General features: G+C 38.7%; 1 protein-coding gene and 1 long non-coding RNA gene across 3 annotated transcripts; one reads left to right on the top strand and one right to left on the bottom strand.

Annotated features, from left to right (window-relative positions):
• Positions 1 to 658: 658 nt before the first annotated feature.
• Positions 659 to 8,943, bottom strand: chmp2ba (charged multivesicular body protein 2Ba). The gene is made up of 6 exons (XM_026145256.1): positions 8,275 to 8,943; positions 5,464 to 5,555; positions 3,301 to 3,495; positions 2,280 to 2,382; positions 1,915 to 2,021; positions 659 to 884 (listed from the first exon to the last, which is right to left on the bottom strand). The coding sequence occupies exons 1-6, from the start codon at positions 8,306 to 8,308 to the stop codon at positions 771 to 773; spliced, it is 645 nt and encodes a 214-aa protein (XP_026001041.1). The 5' UTR covers positions 8,309 to 8,943; the 3' UTR covers positions 659 to 770.
• LOC113008097 (uncharacterized) lies at positions 6,825 to 11,441 on the top strand. Of its 2 annotated transcripts, XR_003269986.1 has the most exons (3): positions 6,825 to 7,273; positions 9,268 to 10,304; positions 10,412 to 11,441. It is a non-coding gene; the product is annotated as an uncharacterized LOC113008097 (long non-coding RNA). The 2 variants fall into 2 exon arrangements; XR_003269985.1 differs by lacking the exon at positions 6,825 to 7,273 and having other exon boundaries at positions 8,961 to 10,304.
• The last annotated feature ends 10,122 nt before the right edge of the window (positions 11,442 to 21,563 follow it).

The following is a 21,563-nucleotide window of genomic DNA, read 5'->3' as shown; positions in this document are numbered from 1 at the left end:
AAAATCTTGGTAATGATTTAGCTAGTTAGCATGATTAAGTGTCTGTCTTATCTCGAATATCTCAGGATGAGAAAGAAATCAAACAGAGGCATTTTATCCATAAAACATTGCAAATTTGACAAAAGAATGCCTTAAAATGGAAAGTTTGCCTCAGAGAAAGTGGATTCAATTGGTTTTAATTTTACCAATGGCAACAAAGATAGCACATAAATAGTCTGAGTTGGAAAAAAATACAAGTTCCATCTGCTTATTGACATCCCCAAAGCTGCTTTTTAATTACCATGTTTTATTCATTAAAACTTCCTGAAGAAAGACCATCCTTCTTCAATCGTATAAAAGCAGACCGAGATTATAGGACTAATTCAAGATTGACCAAAAAACCAGAAGGGAAAAGCCAATTCCAAGATCTCATACACTTGTAGCCCTTATAAAGACAGATGGGTGGTAAACAACAGCGTAATCAGTTTTTCAGGTGAAACATCAACTGCTGGTCCACCTTTGAGATGTGGCCTCTTCGATGTTGTAATAAATATTATTTTCACATAAATAGATCACATGTTCTGCCATAATGATCTCTAAGGCGAATGTGACAATATGTATGTGTTAATAAACGTATGTGTATGTGTGTGCGTGTGTGTAAGTGTGTGAGTGTGTGTAAGTGTGTGAGTGTGTGTAAGTGTGTGAGTGTGTGTAAGTGTGTGAGTGTGTACGCTCGAACCATGACAAAACCAGTGTTTCTAACAATTTGAACATTAATACGAAGACGAAACCTAGTCGACTCCCAGAGCTCGGAGCTGTCTTTCAATCTCGTCGTCAGAGATGGTGGCTTTGGAGGAGGCAGCAGCACCGGGGACACTTTTTCCTGCAGCTGGAGCTTTCACCATCTGGAATCACACATGGGTAGAAAACCCCATTAGCAGCCACATCAACTTCAAAATACAGAGCTGCTACTTGTTTCGAGACCGTCTACGATGTACAGCTGCTTGCTGACACTCAAAAACAAAGAAAAAAAAAAACTGTTCAAACTGAGTCACAATTTTGTCAATTAACTGTAAAGTTTACTTTACATAAAAAGTGCAGTTGTTTGGGTTTGTTAAAGATCAATTACTGCATCCTATAAAAGATGCTGAAACAATCTGGTACTCGACACCAAAAGGCATGATTAATTTTATGCCGGTTACTTTTTATTTGCAGAAAAAAAACTGAAACTATTCACAGCCTTTGTTAGCTTCCCAGCTGACTACTTACTATCAGTAGACACATAATTATCCCAGTAACAATAGAAGTAACATATGGATGATTATTTTATTATGGTAGATTTTCCAAACTACCGTAGTTTGTGAATCTTGTTATTTTATGAAGCCGTTGGATTACTTTTACTTTTTAAAGAGCATCCTGTGTGTCTCTATCCCTCCCAAAAAAAACCCACAAAAACAAAACAAAACAAAAACCCCACCCAAAAAACCCTGAGACAGTCTGATGAGCTTTTTTTTAAAAACTGCCACTCCTGCTGGGGGCTTTTTTGGGAGATTTGTCGGTTTGTGCATTGTTTTGTGTGAGGTAATAACTCATGCAGCACCCCAGGGGGAGCCAGACACACGGCAGACGGACAGCCTGGCAGTTACAAAGAGGGAAAAAAACAAGGAACAGAGCTAGAAGAGCTGAGGGCTAGCCCCACCATGTGGCAGCTGGAATACATTTTAAAAGCAGAGTAAAAGCCATGTGGACCATTTATTGTTCATCTTGCTAGGGGCTGTGTGCTCCATTAAGTGCATCTACATCTGAAAATGTGCAGTTAAATCTGAGACTAAATGGTAAAATGTTAAGATTGTTTTTCTACTTGGGCATTATGCGCTATTGTGATGTCTATAAAGTTGATGGATGTAGGAGAGATGTGGTTTTTGAATTTCTTACCTTCCCTGAGATCTCAATGCCAATCTCATCCAGAACCTGGTTGACAATGTCCTGAGATTCCTCTTCATCTCCAGATTCTTCAAAGATCTCATCCAAAGTGTCATTGACTGAACAGATAGTGAGACAGGAAGGAAGAAGATAAGGACAGAAAAGTCAGTCAAATTGATTTCCAGTCACAAGTTTGGACTTTAGAGCAAGACGGCTGCTGCATACAAAAAAAACAAAAACAAGCGTCAGTGTTTCTTCTGAAAAACATCCCACAAACATATTTTGCCTTTGCTGCATATTTTGCAGCACACATCACTTCTCACACTATTCCCATATATCTTCCCAAACTTGTTTTGCCAAGTGCATTGTGTTCTTACTCATATCCTCTGTCATGCCCATCTTCATGTTCTCCTTCTGGAAGTCCTGCATGGTTTTCAGTGTCTTCTGTGGATCCATCTTTTTATTCACTGCTTGCATTGTCTGCAAACATTTAAGGAACGTATGAGAATCTATCTTTTTAGGTGCTACTGCCAAGAAATAACACTCTTCACGATGTAGAAACCTCTAATTATGCTCAACATGATAGCATGAACTTTAGTTGCACAAACTATTCGAGATAATTTACCTTTTAAACTTTAGACATTTCACAAAATATTCGATCCTCAACCTCAAGTAAATTTGCTTTGATATCATTTATCTTTACAGAATTATGCGAGTCCTAAAGACAGACCAACTTCCTGTGAAAGATCAGCACAAACATGGCCTACTTTCAGACCTGAGTCTGACACAATACCTGATACATCAACGTCTCAACTGACAAGCTTCTCAAAATCATGCAAATCTAAAGCTCAGGAGAAAGGTGATGGAGAATGCATCACTTTCTACTGAAGACACATCAAAGCTGCAACTTTCCTGTGTGCGTCTGTGTCTAAACAAAATGTGTATCTGACAGAATATAATTAACACATTCTTTGTGACATAGCCACAGCCTCGCGTAAACTTGAACACACGCCATTAATTTAAAGCCTAATTATATTTGACCTGTCTATGTTTGCTCAGTGTGACTCTGTACAGTACATCGCTCCTGGCCAATTAGTACCTCTCATACTTCATTAACAACAGTGCTACAAGGCTCGGGTTTTAAACATGAACAGACCCCACATTAATACTTTAATTGCCACACTAGAATATTAATGTGTGTACACACTGAACTTAGCTTGTGTGGAAAACAAATTTAACTTTTCCATTAGATAGCAACACCTTGTTCATACAGACTGTCTAACGGCAATGGCACAAAGTATGTTGAAGTAGGGACTTGTTCACTTTGTATATGCTGCACTGTATCCATATTTCTAATTCAAAATGAGCTGTACTGATTGACAGGGTTTAGCATTTTACCTTGGCTGAGGTAGACATGGCACCGGCCATCTTCATTTGGGAGTTCATGAGCTTTGTCTGCGTAGACATGGAGGTGACCTTGGAGCTGACAGCGTACGTCCGGGTCTTCTGCTTCCTCAGCTGAACTAATTGCTTGGCGAGAATCTTACAAGCCTCCCTGTTACCGCTCTTTGCCATTTTCTTGATCTCTGCTTCCTGGAGAAGGAAAGAAGAATATGATATGACTCCTCACCTCTGTCTTTTTTTTTTTTTGGCATTATGAGTGTGTGTATGCATGGTCAATGTGCAAATTTACCAAGCGTGAGTATAGACATAACATAAAAGAAAATTCTAAGAACTGGCAGAAAACAGGGAATCAAAAATTCTCATTAAGATATACTGTCCACATCTGGAACTAATTGATTGAGGCTGCTGAAATGCACCATTGTCTCCTGGTTATCTGCCTAATATTGTAAATAAGCATTATATTTAGAGCTGATGTGCTTGTGTTTGCCCATATAAATTGAGTAAAATTGAGTGTTCAGGGATGGCCTTTCTAAAACAACATGCTGCAGATTAGCTGAAGCCAGGAAACTACTTTGTTTTGAGAAATGTCAATTAATGCCACTGATTTCCCGACACCTTCAACACCACAGCCAGCCCGAGGTTCAGGAAAATGAAAATACGGGGAAGACGGAGCTTTTAGGCACCTGCAATTTCTCTCAGAAGCTTTTATTTTTAATATAGAACACATTGATAATACACTAAATAAAACATTTTATTGGACTTTAGGGATACTCTTCATATTAAAAATATATATTTATGCATAAAACAAATACATCCACCGAGTCCCAGAGAAACCATTGTGTTTGTAAACACAAATTTGTAAACACAATCATCCAGATCAGTTGTTACTCATATACACTTTTAGCTTCAGTACACAGCCAAAAATACTCCGAGCCCCACAGGGATCCTGTGTGTGGGCACGATTCCCGAGAGACAACGGAGAAGCTCCAGGTTACGATGAGCCAGCCAATATGTCTTTTAGTTATCGTACATGTGCTGAAAGCATTCTCTTCAGGAAATTACAATCAATTATTAATGTTTGATAAAGCTAAAGGCTTTCCTCGCTCAGCTGTATGCATCTGTGCCTTTCTCTAATGCAGACACACATTCAGCAGGTCATTTGAGTTCAACCTGTATCTCCCTGCTTGTAAACAATTCAAATAATGCCATGGGGGAAAAGAGCAGACCTAGTTCAAAAAAAAAGGCAATAATATTGTCAGCTGCAGTGTTATCTGAAAGAAAAAAGAAAGACTAAGAATGCATTAACGGGGGAAAGAGAGACGAGTACGACGAACTGATGCTGACGGGAAGCTTATAATGTCTTATTTACTGGCCTGTCAGGGTAGGGTGGAGGAGGTGGGGCTGTGATGGATAGATAGTGCAGGAACAACTGTGAGGCTGTTGGGCTTTGCATGCTAGCAAATGGGAACCTTAATGCATTAACAAGGCCCAGTGCTGAAGATTTTTCTGAACAACAGATGCACAGTGTGCTGCTAAAGGAGCCTCAATCCAGCTGTTAGTAACATTTCAGGCGGCCAAATGCTGTGCAGCACAAATATTTTAAAAATAAAAAAAGATTCTATCGTGCTAAAAAATGCAGATATAGGTCATTTCCATTTTTTTGTCTTAATCTTTTATTCAGAATCTGCAACAAAGCTTTTAAAACGAGACTAATTAACGGAAGACATTAATGTAGAATAAGAATGTTCGTTCCCCAGGGAGGTAATTATGTCCTGTATGATATTTACTTAACACAACTGAGGAGAGGACACAGTCAGCTTCTTTCATCTTCTAGATTATGTGCGACGATGAATGTAGCCTAATTGTTTAACTCTGTGAGAGTGTATGAGAGATAGGCTCACTTGCCTGAGGCAGAGCCACCTCACCAAATCGCTTGTCTATTCATTTAACCCCATTAGCCAATCGGGCACAATCATAGATTGTAGAAAGACAATCTAATATGCATCTGGGGCTGGGATTGTGTCGGTTGGGGAATCAGAGGGTCCTAAAAGGGCTTTGATGCAATATGTAGAAATCTACAAAAAAAAAGAAATGCTATGAATGCACATAGTTTTGTTCCTCGTAGCTTTTATATTTAATTGTCTGCATGCTTCCTACCAGTTGTTTTTCTTGTTTCTCCAGCGCTGTTCTGTCTCTGGTGATCTGCCTCTGTGTGCCGCGCAGCTCCTTATTCTGCTCCTTGATTATATCTTCAGAAAAGAATTAGAAAGGTTTAAGAGAGCGAGAATTTTGGTGATGGTACAACACCCCACAATCCTTTGACTTACAAAATGAAAAGAAAAAAAATGTCTGATAAGTTGGATGAAACATATACAGTATATAGTGTTTTTCTACTCTTATTAAGCACTCATTTTATGCCTTTTCTATGCAATTAGGTGCTTTTTACTCATAACCTACACACTTTTGATGCACTCATAGCAATTCGGGGTTTAGTATCTTGCCCTAAGGATGCAAGATATGCAAACTAGAGCAGCTGTGGCTCAAACCACTGAACTTCCAATGTAAACGTACCCTCTCTGACTGACTATCAATATGTGTGATTTTACAACGATCTTTGTTCAACAAAAAATTTAAGACAAACATATTTTCTTTCTAAAAGAAAATCTATTTATATTCACCTATGCCCTCAGTATGTGTCATGTGTGGTATCTTTTTTGTCTTTCTGTTCAACATCAAGGCTGTTGGAACATTAGAAAGGATGGTTCCCGAGCAGCTGCCAAATATTGGAAGAAATCTCAAACATCCAGCCACTGCCTCAATAGTAATCATGTTTGACCCTGCGCCCAGATGCACGTGAAATATCTCAGAGCAGTAACACACTGAGAGCATGCTGACACTGCCAACTGTGGAAATGCTTGGACAGCTCATGCCAATACAGTGTCAGCTCTATACCACCCACACAAACACAAAGTGGCATCATGTGACATAATTTATGACTATGAAGTCAGGCAGTAATCTGTGTGACTGAGGGATGACCCAGTTAATCAGTGTAACAATAACCTTACTTCAAGACTTAAATATAGTTTTGAGATTTATCCATTCCATTTTTCTGTTATTAAAACGCAGGAAGCTTTTAGTAATTCTAAAACTAAATAAATCCTTAAGAACAGAAAAGGTGAGAATCAAGAATAAATAGAGTAATGAATAAATGAATCAAAGAATTCTCATTCAGTCTTATTCATATAGCTCAAAATTACAAACTTGCCTCAAAGGGCTTTGAACTGGTTTCTATTTTTAGAGTTCAAGCCTCAATGAGGCTTCAATGAGGAAAAACTAAAAGAAAAACAAAAAAGAAAAAACTCTGAAAAAACAGAAAAGGGTGGATCCCTCATCCAGGAAAGACAGATGTGCACTGGATTCATTTATTCATTAAATAAATGAATGAATGAAAGAATTATAAAAAAAAAAAACTCAACAACAAAAAAGAAGAAAACTTCTAAATAGCTAACTCCGGTCTATATTCATGAGCTACTATATAATAGGAAATGTCCTACTTTGGGAAGAAAAAAAAAAAACATTGACCACTTTCAGAAAAAAAAACAAAAAAACCCAAAAACCTTATTCTTGCTGAAAAGTTCAACACCCACAAACTTGATCGAGATACGTCAATATGCTGGACCACTTAAGAGAACGATGCTTGTATACGTATAAGGTGACGTGCCGCCAACGTCTCAAAGAGGGAGGGATATCGTCCTACAAATATGGGTGATCAACCCACCCCCCCTTTACTAAATTTGCCAAATAACCAGAAACTACGACCCACATCCAAAACCAGGGCATCAACGAGAAACCTGTGTCCAGAGCGCAAAAGATGTCAAACAAAAAGAAAAGAAAGAAATGTACTGGATGGGGGACGGCTGAGAAGACCTGACAGCGCCTTGAAATGGAGTGGAGGCAGGAGAGCACTGTGAGTACAGTATGCAGATGATCGGTATGGGTGAAACTAGAATGACAACAATGGGAGGAGTAAACAGGGAGTGCTCTGAAAAGATTTGCCTTAACCAGTAGAGTCTATTTTTAAACCCAAAAATACAAAGTTGATCATTTTTTCTTTGTAATTGTCCACAAGAATAAGTTTCAGGTCCAAAGAGCTGAGGCACGGTCCGCCTTTTCTCTTGAAATCCAGCCCTAGGAGTTAATATAATTAGTATCCGAGAGTGAATAATTGATTCATTAATTTTGATGTAAGTTTGACTGATTTTCCATTCTGACCTTCTGAGGTGGTTACCTAGCCTGGGGGGGAAATACTCACTTTTTTAGACTGAAAGGCTATTCAGAATTTTGACATTTTTTGTAACTGAATATAGCCCACTTTAAATGACTTAACTTCATATGATAACAGCTTCACTTTCCATTGCACAATTTTATTGCACTCTTTGTCACAAAACTGACGTCATTTTAGTCACAGCACAATGAGGCATTAGTTTCAGTCTGTGTGTAGGATACAAACTGACAGTAAGTTAACCAAATTAAAGTTTATAGGCGTATTTACGACACACGCAAAGTAATCATACAGGGAAAAATATCATGTACACTTAATGACAACTACGGCTTATGTTTGCCGTTTCTAAGTCATTGGAAACCATGGTGTAACGGAGTGTATACACAGACCTTTACACAGCCTGTAACTCTAACGATTACAGGTGAAGTTCAAAGGAAAGAAACCAAGAGGATACTTGTAACAATTAACACCGCATTTTTTTCTTTAAAGGTTACATTGTAAAACAGCTACATATATACATTAAGTTCAGCAGCGCGTCGAGGGCAGCAGTGTGACTCAGCTCGACTCAGAACAGGTAAAACAAGTTAAATTGGGACGTCTCATCTAACACGGGAACAACAGAGCAAGCTGTACGACCAACCGGGCTAAAAACAAGTTAGCTAGCTTTTCACCCTGAGCAAACTTACCGTCGACAGTCTTCTTCTTGAACAGGGAAGCCATGTTGCTGCTGTGTATCAAACCTAATTACAAAATATAAATCCTGTACTAATGTGTTGTGTGATGCCTGTTGTTAACGCCGCCGTTTATCCGTCAGACCGAGACGGTGGATGTTTGGCAGCCTCTGTTTCCTGGTTGATTTTCTGTTGTCGAAGTTCCTCCCTCAGCTGACATGACTCAAAGGCTCCACGTGACGTCACGGCGGGACTCTCGCGTTGCATTCACTTGTGCTCCGTAAAATAGCCTTTCGTAAACTTGAATAAAAACTAGTAAATTAAAATTGAGTCTGGAACTCAAATATTAGAAATATGGGCGCTTCGGTGTAGTAGGAATAGTATCGCGGATGTGCACAGCAGGTCCATTACTGTCGGACTCTCACTGCCTCTGCACTGTCAGCTTTAAAAAATTCCACACTGTTTTTGTTGCATAAACGTCTCTAGTTGTAGGATTTTAAACACAGTGAATGCTGTGTTTTATCCTAGCCTTCAATCTGTCCTATTAAAACTAAAAAATGGTGAGTAAAGTTTAAATAAAATGACATTTATTTTTGTGCAATGATAAGCCTAAGCTAGCAAATCAGGGGACTGCATCCTCGAATGCAGGGGTTTTACTTTTTATCTGATTTTATTTTTTGCACTTCCTTTCATGCTTTTCAGTTATACATATAAACAAAATATAAACTACTCAAAAAACCAAAACATACAAATGTGTAAACTACTACAGGGAAACAATCCTCAGAGTTGATTTCTGTCTATAACATCAACCCCACTGCTTAAAACACTGCGTCATAAATTCTGTTCTCAATTTCATTCCTCTCCTCTTTATCCCCAGAAGACTGGTATCGCATACTCTCCTGTTTGTATTCATATATTCATATTGTCTTATATCATATTAATGTTGAGACCAACTTTATGTAGGGTGGCGGGACTCTTGAACCATAACCAACTCAATTTTGTTCATAGTGTCAGTACATAGGAGGGCAGCGATACGGAGTGGAGGAGAAGACATAAGGTGGGAGGGGGTCTCATCCCAGAAATAGCAAGGGATGCCAAATGATGGCTGGAGCAGAGGAGAGACCGGTGACTTTGAGGAAAAGAAGAGGAGGATGGGTAACCCTTAGCTCTTTCTTTTTTTTAATCTCAGCGGAGGTGTGGATGTGTATCTGTGCATGTGCACAGTTGCCTGTGTGCATCGGCATGTGGTCCTGAGGCGTTGTTCTTGTTAGGTTATTAGGGAAGATGTTTGGCGCTAATCAGCAGAGGACTACAGGGACCCCACTAAACGGCCTCATCATCAGAGGGCCCCAGTGGTGATAAATCTAGCTCCAAGCACCCAGAGGGCCGACTTTTACTGTCTCCAGCTTTGTAGGTACAAACGAGTTGAATGCACCATAACTCAATATTTAGGGATCAAATTTGCAATTTTTTTCTACTTCTGATGTTGCTGTTTTGGCAATTAATTTCAAGTTAATTGTAACTAATTACCATCACTGTAATTAGTTACAATAAACGTGAAATCAAGCTTATTGTGATAAGACTGGATTGCATAGAAATATGGCTTAATATAGCTGCAAAGCAAAGATTTTCAGTACTAATAATTTAAAATCACACTAAATTAACAAAAAAAAGTCTAAAGATTTCTGTCCACAAGTAGTTCATGCTTGTGCAACATATTCTACATACAGAAGTGCATTTAATTATGATTTAAAATAGAATTAAGCATGAAAAAAGTGTGGGGAAAAAGGCCTCTCTCTTCTTTTTCATTTTCAGTGGTTTCCTGCACCACTTTCTCCCCTACATTTTCATTTATCTGTCTATCCCATTCCCTTCCTTCACTGTGTGATGTAGCCCAGGGCGAGCAGAAGTGTAATGTTAAGGCACTAACTACGGAGTGTATGGACACACACACAGCAGAGAGAGACGTTCATGTGTGAAATGAGATCTCAGCACAATCAGTGGGAGTCGCAGCCATAAAGCACATCAAGCTTTACAGCTTTAAGGTAGCAACACGGAAAAAATTGCACAAATCCCTTCATGGGGTGATTGTGAAGCTGTTGCAGTCTAGTAACAACTGTGTGTCGGGTTTTTTTATGTCTTCTCTTCACAGATAAACCCAAGAAGTCATGAAGCCAAGCGTGCCTCAACAAACCCCAAATGTTGCCGCGATTCAATCGACCTTTTTAGTTTTGCAGCCTGTGATTTAGCCACACGTTACAAAATCTTTAAACAGTTATTAATTTCAACTTTATTTTAGCTTAGAAAAATTACACAGTGACTTATTAGTAATCATAGTCATGAGCCTTATATCCTGCACAACAAGGCAGATAGTTCTGGCTCAGGAATATCTCATTTTTACAATAGAGCACTATAATCTATCAAATACACCAGCAGAACAATGATTTTTTTTAATGCTGTATCATTTGCAATAGATTGTCACCAAATCTCCCACAGGACTCCAGAATCTATGCATCTCATTCTCCTATTTGCCAAGCATAAATCTTGAATCACTGTAGGATATAAGACGTGATTATACTCTGTATTCTTCTATAAACCCCTGACATCTAACTACAAGCTGAAATATGTTTGTATGCAAATAAAGAAAGTCAAGGGGCTATGATGGGTGAGGTGGGATTTCCACAGCTCTTCTTCACTCTGTTGGATGGATCAGTGATACCCAGATGGATGGAGAGAACGACCGACAGAGAAAGAGAGAAAAGGGCACAGACACAGGAGGAGAATGCGTGGCAAAATCAAGGGATTAGCACAGCAGGTGATCAGTGATGATGTTTGAACTGCCATTCCGAAACATTTTATCTTAAACCCCTAAAACAAAAGTGTACAAATCTGGGTCAAATCTCAATACATACAACAAATACACACATATATGTATAAATATGTGTCTTTAAGCTGCACACGAACAATTTCTCTCTAAAAAACTAATAAATAAATAACGACATCATTCATGCAATCCAAGCTTCAGATACACTATGCACAGAGGATTTTATTTTTTAAAGAACCTTCTTAGGGAAATAGGAATGCAATTGAAGCTGTATCCTTTGGTCATAGAAACACTGATTAGCATCACCACTTGAGTAGAGTGTGGAACCACCACTGGTACAAAAAAAAAAAATCAGATTTTATCAATCAGCAACTTGAAAAATGAAGATAACAATGAGGTTTAAAAAAAAAAAGAAAACTGTTCCTCTAATGTCCACTTGAGGCTATATGGTCCCATTTTAAAATACCAGACTTTATAAATAAACATGTTTATCCTGTGATACATAAATGGTTTTGGCTGTCTTTTTCTCACAACTTTACAGGCAGAGATTTTTCAATAACTCACCCTGTTATAATAAGGGTTAAAGTTGCATTGGGCAAGGTAACTTTCTGTAATGTGTGTATCGACAAGGCCACAAGTTGATGACATACCCTAAGCTAATTTCATTCACTGAACTAGATATTGCGTCTTTAGCGTTGGTTGTTTGTGAAGCATTTTTATCAATTATCTTACAAAAAAATATGGCTTACTTTGTAAATTGTACCAGAAGGCTGCCCAGATGTGGGGAGTGAGTTTCTGTATGCATTTGTATGCTAACACTGGATGCACACTGATAGTCACGCTTACTAAAACTGCCTCATAACTTTCTAATTGAAATTTTATAGTTCTAGCTCAATAAAAACAAAGGTACCAACGTTAATGCTAAATTCAGGGTTTTAAGATGGGAGTTAACAAATGAACGGAGGATATCATAAATGTGTAGACCTTTTCTTGGGTTTGAGTTTGGATGTGAGTGTGCAGACAAAAGATCTTCCATAACCCTTCATAAAATAAAGTGTTGTTCATTTTCTGTAGTTTTTCTACCCATTAAAATTAAAAGAAAATTTATAGACAGTAAGTTTAAAGGTGCTTCTATAGGCTTATTTCATCACCGTGAGAGCCACACTAGATGTCTAGAAGTTTCATGTTTCCAGTCTTTATGCTGTACTCAGCAAGACTGCAGGTTCGAGTTGAGCACATGTAAGAGAGGCATTGATTTTCTTATCTAACTCTGCAAGAACACAAATGAATGCTAAAGTTAAAACTGTCAAACTCTTCAAAGTAAGCGTTCCAGATGACACACTTTAAAGACAAACTTTTAAGATAAGTATTTAATAAGATATTTCCATCCAGTTCCCAAAAAAAGTGCGAAGCCGGCAAGGGACTAAGAACATATGGAAGACAGCAGGTGACTGAGAGAGTGCGAGACGGAGTGATGATAGGAAGGAGTTGAACAGGGTGGTAACAGCAGGGGAGGCAGAGGGCAGGGGAGTTTGGAATGGTCTAATAAATCGAGTGAGTGACTCCACTCGTTTTTGCCTGTGGGACAAATCTAGTCGCGCTCACCAGCGCATCGTAGCATCAGGGAATTCTGGGTAATGAGAGATTATTTTCCCCTGTAGTGTGTGCTCATCATCATTGCCTGCCCCGACCTCCCGAGCCTCCCAGGAAGCACGCCTACACATACGCACACATACACCACAGCATACAAGCTGGAAGAAACAACACTAAGATGCAGGTGTGGAGCTGCATGATGTACATGATTTATGATGTATAAAAATCAATGAAAGGGATACATGCATATACACACAGACAGACACACACACACACACACACACACACACACACACGAAGACATCTCACAGGCTGCTGGTTTTGTGAGTAAGGTCAAACAGTGAGGTGTTATTGTTTAAATCTGCTGCTGGCACCAATTTTAGATGTCACACTTAGTGAGACACACACATACACACAATTCGGTCAAACCCTCTTTTATCCACAGGTCCTTTTTGCCTGGGGATGCCAATCTGTCTGAGGGTATGCTCTACATGCATCAAACCAGAACCATCTTTTGCCCTTCCTCTCTTTTTCTCTCTGTCTTTCTCGTCTGTCTCTCCAGTCCACGGGCCTTCTTGCCTTAGGGCCAAGCTGTGACCATAAGAAGTGGGCTGGTGGTCCCAGCAGGAGCTCAGGCTCAGACACACCATTAGCATGAGGGAATTAGAGTCATTACAGCTGGAAGGGCAATGGAGGACAAGTCCTTCGCTCTGCAAAAGGAGGGAGGAAATTTGTAAAGTTAAGCAAAGGAGGTATCAGACAAAATGAGAGAGTTTATGGAACAGATAGCTGAGAAAGGTGATGTATGTATTGATGCAGTTTACATGTATTTGCATCTTGGGGATGGGTTTGATTTTTGTCCCCGTATCTCACAACCCTTTTGTGTGTTTCATTAAAGATTAAAAAGGAGACGTATTTTGCTGATATGCGCAAAACAGGCAACGAACCGGGCATATTCTTCTGTTTTTTTCTGTGCCAGCACAGTAAAAGAGGTTTCTCTTCCCTTGTGTTTTTTATTTTTATGGAGAGCATTTTGTTACTGTCAAATATAATATGAATGTCTTCTGTGTAATTCCCCATGTAATATGTTAAACTAGGAAACAAAATTTAGCTTTGAAAGGTAATAGTGCAAAAATAGTGTTATTTAAACACATTTCTTAACCTTCAGTGCTTAATTTCACACATATCTACTGTATAGTCCAAATATTATACATAAAAAATGTTATATTACTACCCTGCTTTCCAATTTGGTGTGGATTCTCTCATTCAGCTTTGAAATCCTTGTCCATTTAGCTTGAAAGGAACATATTTCCCAGCGTGATCCTCTAAAGGAGAGCCACATCTCTCATGTGTATTGCCCTCCATCCACCTGACCCTGCTTTTGAGTCTCTGTCATCCCATTAACTTCTGCAGGGATGCCTGGGCAGTTCCCATTATCTTCATACATGCAGAATATGAGCTAAAACTTGAGGATTGGGCAATTATCTGCTTTTTAAGCAAGGTCAGCATGCTTACTGCGAACCTAAAATCCACCGGTCACTTTGTAACAGACAAACTATTTGTGGACACTCTCACTCTAGCAAGCACAGTGGAGGAAGTGCTTTTCTTTGTCTAGACTTTGCAATTAAAAAGTCTCATTTCCATTTATAAAATGTGCAAAAATGGCAAGAACAATGGAAATAGATAATGAAGAAGCACAAGTGTGGGCTTTTAGAAGAAAAAACAGTTCTAACAGTTTCTTTTTCTTTGGATTAACATGTAAATTACATTTCCATTAACTCACAAATGAATGGCTGCTCCTCATTAGCAGGGTGCTACAGTGCAAATGATTCCACTGTGTTGCTTTGTGTCTCACTTAAACTGAATTATGCATCTATGTTCACAATCTCACGTTAAATGAGAGGAAAATATGTGTCCAAGTACAGTAAGTAGTTACTTTTTAAGTCTGAAAATGGCTAATAATGAACAGGAATCCACTCATATACATGTGCTTGGAGAAGCACTAATGGATCTTTAATTAGACTTAGTCTCCACTCCTCCCCCACCTCTTACACGCACTCTATGAAGAGTGGTTTACAGCATTTTACAGCATTACTACAGCAACATAGAGTGCAATATCCACCTTGAGTATACAGGCACATACACATACCATATAGCATGTTTTTAACTAAAGAATTCCAACATCTACCACCAAACTAAATATCCTGTTAAAATCGCATCAAATGTGTAAAAGAAGAAGTGTGTGATGGAAGAAATTTAACAGATGCAATTTAGGTTTCTTGGCCTTAGATGGACAATTGAGCTTCTCTTGATGCTTTTTGTGGAAAAGGAAAGAGAGGTGCAATAAAGCCTATTGCTCATCTTCATCTAAAGTGAAGTGAGCAGTTATTAGCTATTATAATAACACAACATGGCTGAATATGAACTGTGTGGTTGGCATGCCTGCTCTATTTTATTTTTTCATTTATTTTAACTGCCTGTCCAACTAAGGTCACAACTCGGATGGAGCCAGCCCATTTGAATGACAGGCGTGTTACACCTTCAACCGGTCACCGGTTAGAGATGGAGCAGGAGTTTATCCATCTCCATCATAATAGTCAGCGGGTAATGCTTGCAATTGTACAAGTAGTTCTTTTAGTAATTAAATTAGATATATGACAATGAGATGCTATATGGTGATGTGATCTATTTAATTTAGTCATATTTACACAGGTTTACCACTAAGAATAAAAAATTAAAGTATAATATTAAAAAACTTTTACACTGTAAAAAAATATGAACCTCAGGTCAAGTGCATCTTGAGGATATTTGTTCTAAAAGAGAATTTACACTCTAAAGAACCAGCATTTATTTGCAGCCTGCAGGTTATTTGCATTTATTACAGTCAATGTTATCACCTCATCAGCTTCATCATCATCATCGCTCTATAAGGTCATCTATATGTCCAGCTTAGGCAGGTGTGTGTTTCCATAGAATCTCTGGGGGAAAAGAAGGATGGCAACCTCACTTCAAAACTCATGATGTTGCAGTCTGCTTAATGTGACATATCATCAGCAGCACTCAGCATTATGTCACACCTGCTTCATAAGGCTCACGGGGTGAAGCTAACAAAAAAAGCCAAACCATTTGGTAAAATCCTGCAAAAGTAGACTGGTGCAAAATCTTGTTCTAAAATCACTTCTAAAAATGCTTTTCATATTGTGGGGGCCTTAATAATTATGTGTCAGACTCTAATGTAGGACATTACACTTGTGACTTCTTTTTTCTTTTGGTTTCTTGGGATGTACCCCCTCAAACCCTGTTCATGTTTCTCTGACGGTGAAGTTTTAATAGGGATGTGGAATGTCTTTAGATCTAAAGCACTGGAGGTTCCGCTCATTTTTTCTTTTTTCTTTTTTTTTGGGTAAAAAGCAAACAGTTATCCAATTTCACTTTAATTTCTATCCCTTCCCCTCTCCTCCCTCAATTTCCCCCTCTAAAACAGCCACTAATAATCATCTCTGTGCCTCATTAAGGAGCAGAGCAGCGGAGGCACGGGCTTCTCCAGATGTTTGGCAGAAAGCCCCTGAGGTTCACTGCCTGTGTCAGAGAGCTTGTGTGTATGTGTCTGTTGTAATATGCTCTGAACTGTGCAGCATGTGTGCATGAATGTGTATGGAATACCATCATAAAGTTTGAATACTTGCACTGTCTCCCGGCATCCGCGTGTTCCACTGCCCCACTTCCAAAGCCAGTCTGTGAGTTTTCCTATACAACACTAGCTGGAGATATGGATAAACTCTGCCATCTCTGCACAATTGTATAATCAGTCTTTGGCTGCTAGTGTTGTCACACTGAGTAATGTGTCAAACTGTCCCAGTTACCGATCACTATCTTTGTTGTATTGAATAAGACTGAGCGATATTGTTTTATCCACTGTATAACTGATTAAATAATTGTCGTTTCGGTGGTTCTAATTAAATGTTATTAATTCAGGGGACGGAAATTAGTATATACACATTTGGCAATTAAGTTATTAGAACTTAATTAAGATATTCATTTAAAAAAAAAGCTCAAAATATCCTCCCCATGATAATTTGGCTTTCCACCCTTTGCCAATGTCTGTGAAGGTTCTCAGTCATCCAGGTCATCGTAGTCAAAGGAGCTGTGGGTCACCCGAAACTCTGGCTGATTGGGACCCACATCCATTTTCACACCTTGGTTCAGGTGATTAGAGGATCATCAGGGGGTCCTTTTGTCCCTCTTTGGGGGAATACTCCCACTGGGTTTAAATCTGGGACTCTCCGCCATTTGACCTTAGAACTGAAGAAGCTTCTCGGATGAGAGGTGAAACGTCTTCAAGCAACTTAAAGAAGTCCAGACGCTTTCCTTTGCAAGCTCCTTTGACTACCCTTTGGCAATGTTAATAAAAAGTGGAGTTGTTCTGAAATAATATAAAATCCTGAAAATATTCCTGTATATTGTATTGTTTTTCTCAACAGCTCTGCCCCACTTTAGCACCTTCTGCTTATGAGGGAATAAGTCACACTCTCATTGTGACATCAAAGTGAATGAAAAATGAGTGAAAATAATGACACTTACTCTCTTGCCACAGTCCCCGAAGTGCCATCATATCTGGTAACAACATGCAGTGAGGCAGGATGAGAAAAATTAATAATAAATCTTCCTGTTGTGTTTCTCAGACATTCGTTTTTCATGCGCTCATGTTTGTGGGTGGGAGAGTTGCACACTGATTAAAGGTGTGCATGAAGTGAGAAAGATGAATGGTACATGCATTTGTTATATGCACTTTCAAAGGGATATTTGGGCTAAACACGTGCTTTCTTTACATGAAACATATATATTCTGTGTAAAAAGGTTAAGTATGAAGAAGCCTATGATATCCTTGAGTTAGCCAAAATGGATCAGGCAATTGATTATATAATGTTGTGAAACAGTATTTGCACCCTTCCTGATTTATTAGTTTGTTGCATATTTGTCAGACTTACATGTTTTAGATCATCAAAAACTTTTAATATTAAACAACAAAGCTGAGATCAGTTTGACAAGCCACACCCAGCTTTGATGACTACCAGACCTGATGAATCAAGACGTAACTTAAATGAAAACTTTCTGACAAAGTAGGCTAAAAGATCTCAAGAAGAGAGAAGCAACACATCATGCCACAATTTGAAGGAACGAAAAAGAGAAAAACAAAATCATTGACATTTGCCGGTCTGGGAAGGGTTGCAAAGTCATTTCTAAGGTTTTGAACCACAGTAAGAGCCATTCTCCATGAAAGGAGAAAACTTGAAATTGCAATGAACTATCTCAGAAGTGGCCGAAGTACTTACGACAAGAGGGGATCAGCAGTTCATCCAGAAGGTCACAAAAGAACCCAGAATAACATCTAAAGAACGTCATTCCCTACTTGCCTCAGTTAAGGTCAGCGTTCAAGATTCAAAAATAAGAAATAAACTGGCCTTAAATTACATCTATGACAGAGTTACAAGACAAAAATCCCTGCTGACCAAAAGGAACACAAAGGCTCATCTCAACATTTTGATGATTTTTGGGAAAATATTCTGTAAACTGACGAGACAATAGTTGAACCTTTCGGAAAATCTGAGTTCCATTCATGCTTGAAAATCCTCAAGTGTGTAAATTAAAATAATTCTGCAAAGAAGAGTGGGCTAAAATTCCTCAGTGAAATAAAAAAAAACACATTGCCAGTTATTGCAAAAGCTTCATTGCAGTCCTTGCTGGCAAGTGTGGCACAACCAGTTATTAGGTTTAGGGACAACAGCTTTTTCACACAGGGCCAGGTAGAGTTGTCCAGCTTTTTTCCCCAAATAAACGAAATCATAATTTAAAAACTGCATTTTACATTTACTTGTGTTGTCTTGGTCTAACACTGAAATTTATTTGATGATGTGAAACATTTAAGTCCAACAAATATGCAAAAATAAAAAACAATCAAGAAGGGGGGGAATGCTTTTTCAAAGCACTGTAAGTGATATACTCACTGGCCACTTCATGAATTACACCTTGTCAGTACTGAGCTGGAACCCCCCTTTTACCTTCAGAACTGACTGTTCTGTGAGCTCATTGTTATGTTCAAGAAACCAGTCTGAGATGATCTGAGCTGACGTGATGTTATCATGTGTTATCCTGCTGGAAGCAGCCATAAGAACATGCATAAACTGTTGGCATAAAGGGATGGACATGGTCAGCAGCAATGCATTTAAATGATGTTCAGTTGGTATTAAAAGGCACAACGTGTGCCCAGAAAATATATCCCAAACCATTACACCACCATCAGCCTGAGCCTTTGATATAAAGGAGGATGGAACCATACTTTCATGTTGTTTGCACCAATTTCTTGCCCTACCACCTGCAATAAAATCAAGACTCATAAGACCAGAAAGCAATTTTACATTTGAGCAAGCGTACCTAATGAAATGGCATGTGATAGTACCCCTTTTCACATTTTGACACGTGCAGAAGGGAAGTAGGAAAAGTTCTTTGTGAATAACATTCACTGGTTTCAATACCCTGGTGTTGTGCCTGTTGGCTTGTTTTACTGGGAAAATGAACAGGACACCTACTGTAAATCCATACTATACATGCATACATACACTGTGGGTGTATATATGCATGTGCCAAGCTTTCAAACAACATCCACAGTGCTCCAAAGCTCTTCAGCATTCAGGTCAGAAGTACTGGATTCATGTATGTTATAAATATTTTTTCATTAGACATGTCTGCAAAGAAATATGCTGGCAGTAACAAAGCTCTCAGACCTCATCGTCATATTTTAAATTTACTGAACCACAGGGAAGAACAGGCATGCTGCATATAAGCCAGATACTTGAAGGAGAGGAGGAGCTAGGTGTCATTAGCCCAAATACAGCCTGTTTTTTTAAGCAGCAGCATTTTTGCAGAAAAAAACTGCAGAATAAGGAAGTGCTTTAGTTACAATATAGTGTTAACTCAGCAGGAATTAGAAAAGGCTAATTAGTGTAATAAGATATAAGCTCTCGGGTTTTTAGACCAATTGTTTTAGTGTCATTCCCACCCTTTCTACTTTTTAAAATTACATATAACCATTATTTTTGACACAGCATAACTGATTTTCTATCTTTTTTTAATAGAAACTAGTAGATTTTGAGGGACTGTCTGTTTTTTTTGTTTCTCATCTCCTTTGCTGTGGACTGTGGGGCAGTTGCTTTCTTTAAAATCACAACACCTGGCTTACCACCTGGTTAGCATTCTATGCATTCAATGAGATCAGAAGCAATTTTATGTAAGTGTTCATTTGGAACTGGGACAAAACACACTTTTTTGTTTCAGTTCACAATGAATGTACTTACACGTTCTTGTGTTTCCTGTTGTTGTTAATGAACTGCATTAAATATATGTAAACATTTTCAAATTTCAAAGTTTGCTTTTGGACTGAGTCAATCAGACAAAACAGATATGGAATACTATGATACCATAAGAAAAGATGCAAGAGTGACACAGCCTCATTGTAAATAAAAATCAATGTAATGATGGGTTAGGAGCAGTCACGTGTTCACTGGGAAAAAAAAGTGATGAAAATTATTATTATTATTTTTTTAATGTTTTGAACAACTATTGAAGCAAGTTTCGTCATGTATATATGGGATTTCTGGAGCTTTTTATTTCTTGCCTCAATAACATTAATATATAATCACATGTTTGGCTTCATAACCATGATGGCAAAATGTCTTTAGCTGGCTGCTTCACTATGGGACAAACTGATAACCATGTGATGTTATTATCCTTGTCAATAGATGGCAGCAAACAGCTCAGATCTCCCAATCAAAGCGCTGAGGGGGAAATGATGATTAGCAGGCACTGTTTGTAATGAAGAGCGAGGCCCTACTGAGTTTTAGTTGCCACGATTTTTAAAAAGATATTTTGCTGCCGTTTTGAGATTCTGAGGTCTTCATCTCGATGCTAAAAAAAACCGTTCATTACTTATCCTTCACATTATTTTAGTCATTGTAACGCACCAGCCGTTGAGAGGCACCTGTTGCTCACAGACGACCTACAGACGAGGCTGTTTGACCACAAGAAAAGGGTCAAGGGTTTTTTTAAATTAAAGTCCCTCCTCTCATGGCAAATTTCAAAGCAGCCTTTCCTATAATGACTAACCTGACAGTGTTAATTTTATATTAGGAGTTTTAAATGAGCCTGCTGCAGTATTTTTAGACTAATCTGACTGTGATTCAGTTACTACAATTATTAATGGTTAACAAGCTTTGACACTGTGGAGAATATTTTGATAGACCCGTACTTAGAAAATAAAGACATTTGTAATCAGACCAATGAAAACGGCTGAAAATAAGAAATGACACGTAATAAATTAAACTTCTTTGTCGATAATGGTGATTTAAGTTTAGGATTTGTAGTCTCTCTCTAATCTAATGTTTGTTCAGATATTAATAGTGGCATGCCACACAAGCGCTCAGTGTTAAACTTTACTGTAGGGAAACCTCGACAAACCCTCAGACTTTCGGCAATAATACTACATTACTAAACTCTGCGCCATAGAGGCCCTTCCCCGGTGGGCGTGCGTAACGGCCCCAGCCCTCTCTAAATATATAACTCCCCTCCAAAACAGAAAGAGGGGAAAAACAAGAGAAGATGATGCTTGTCCAATCAAGAACTATCTGAAAACTTGTCAGGGGATAGGTTTTTTTTCCGGATATTGTGTGCGTCTCATACCGTTTTGAACTATTTTGTGGCCCCGGGTGGTGCTGGTGGAGCGCGCAACGGGAGGCGCATTGTTTCTATGCAAACTGGGCGACATGGCTATTGTATGCGTTTGGGCATATATGGAGACACTGATGGCTCAGAAGACACAGCCCGTCTGAAGTTT

Source organism: Astatotilapia calliptera, chromosome 16 (genome assembly GCF_900246225.1).
Source record: "Astatotilapia calliptera chromosome 16, fAstCal1.2, whole genome shotgun sequence".
NCBI lineage: Eukaryota > Metazoa > Chordata > Actinopteri > Cichliformes > Cichlidae > Astatotilapia > Astatotilapia calliptera.
The sequence above is the reverse complement of the archived record's forward strand: the minus strand, read 5'-3'. Positions and strand labels throughout refer to the sequence as shown.

Excerpts from the sequence above, each read along its gene's own strand:
- chmp2ba (XM_026145256.1), bottom strand. The coding sequence starts at position 8,308 with ATGGCTTCCCTGTTCAAGAAGAAGACTGTCGACG. Across the intron at positions 5,556-8,274 it reads CAAGAAGAAGACTGTCGACG|ATATAATCAAGGAGCAGAAT; the intron begins GTAAGTTTGCTC and ends TCTTTTCTGAAG. Across the intron at positions 2,383-3,300 it reads CCATGTCTACCTCAGCCAAG|ACAATGCAAGCAGTGAATAA; the intron begins GTAAAATGCTAA and ends AAATGTTTGCAG.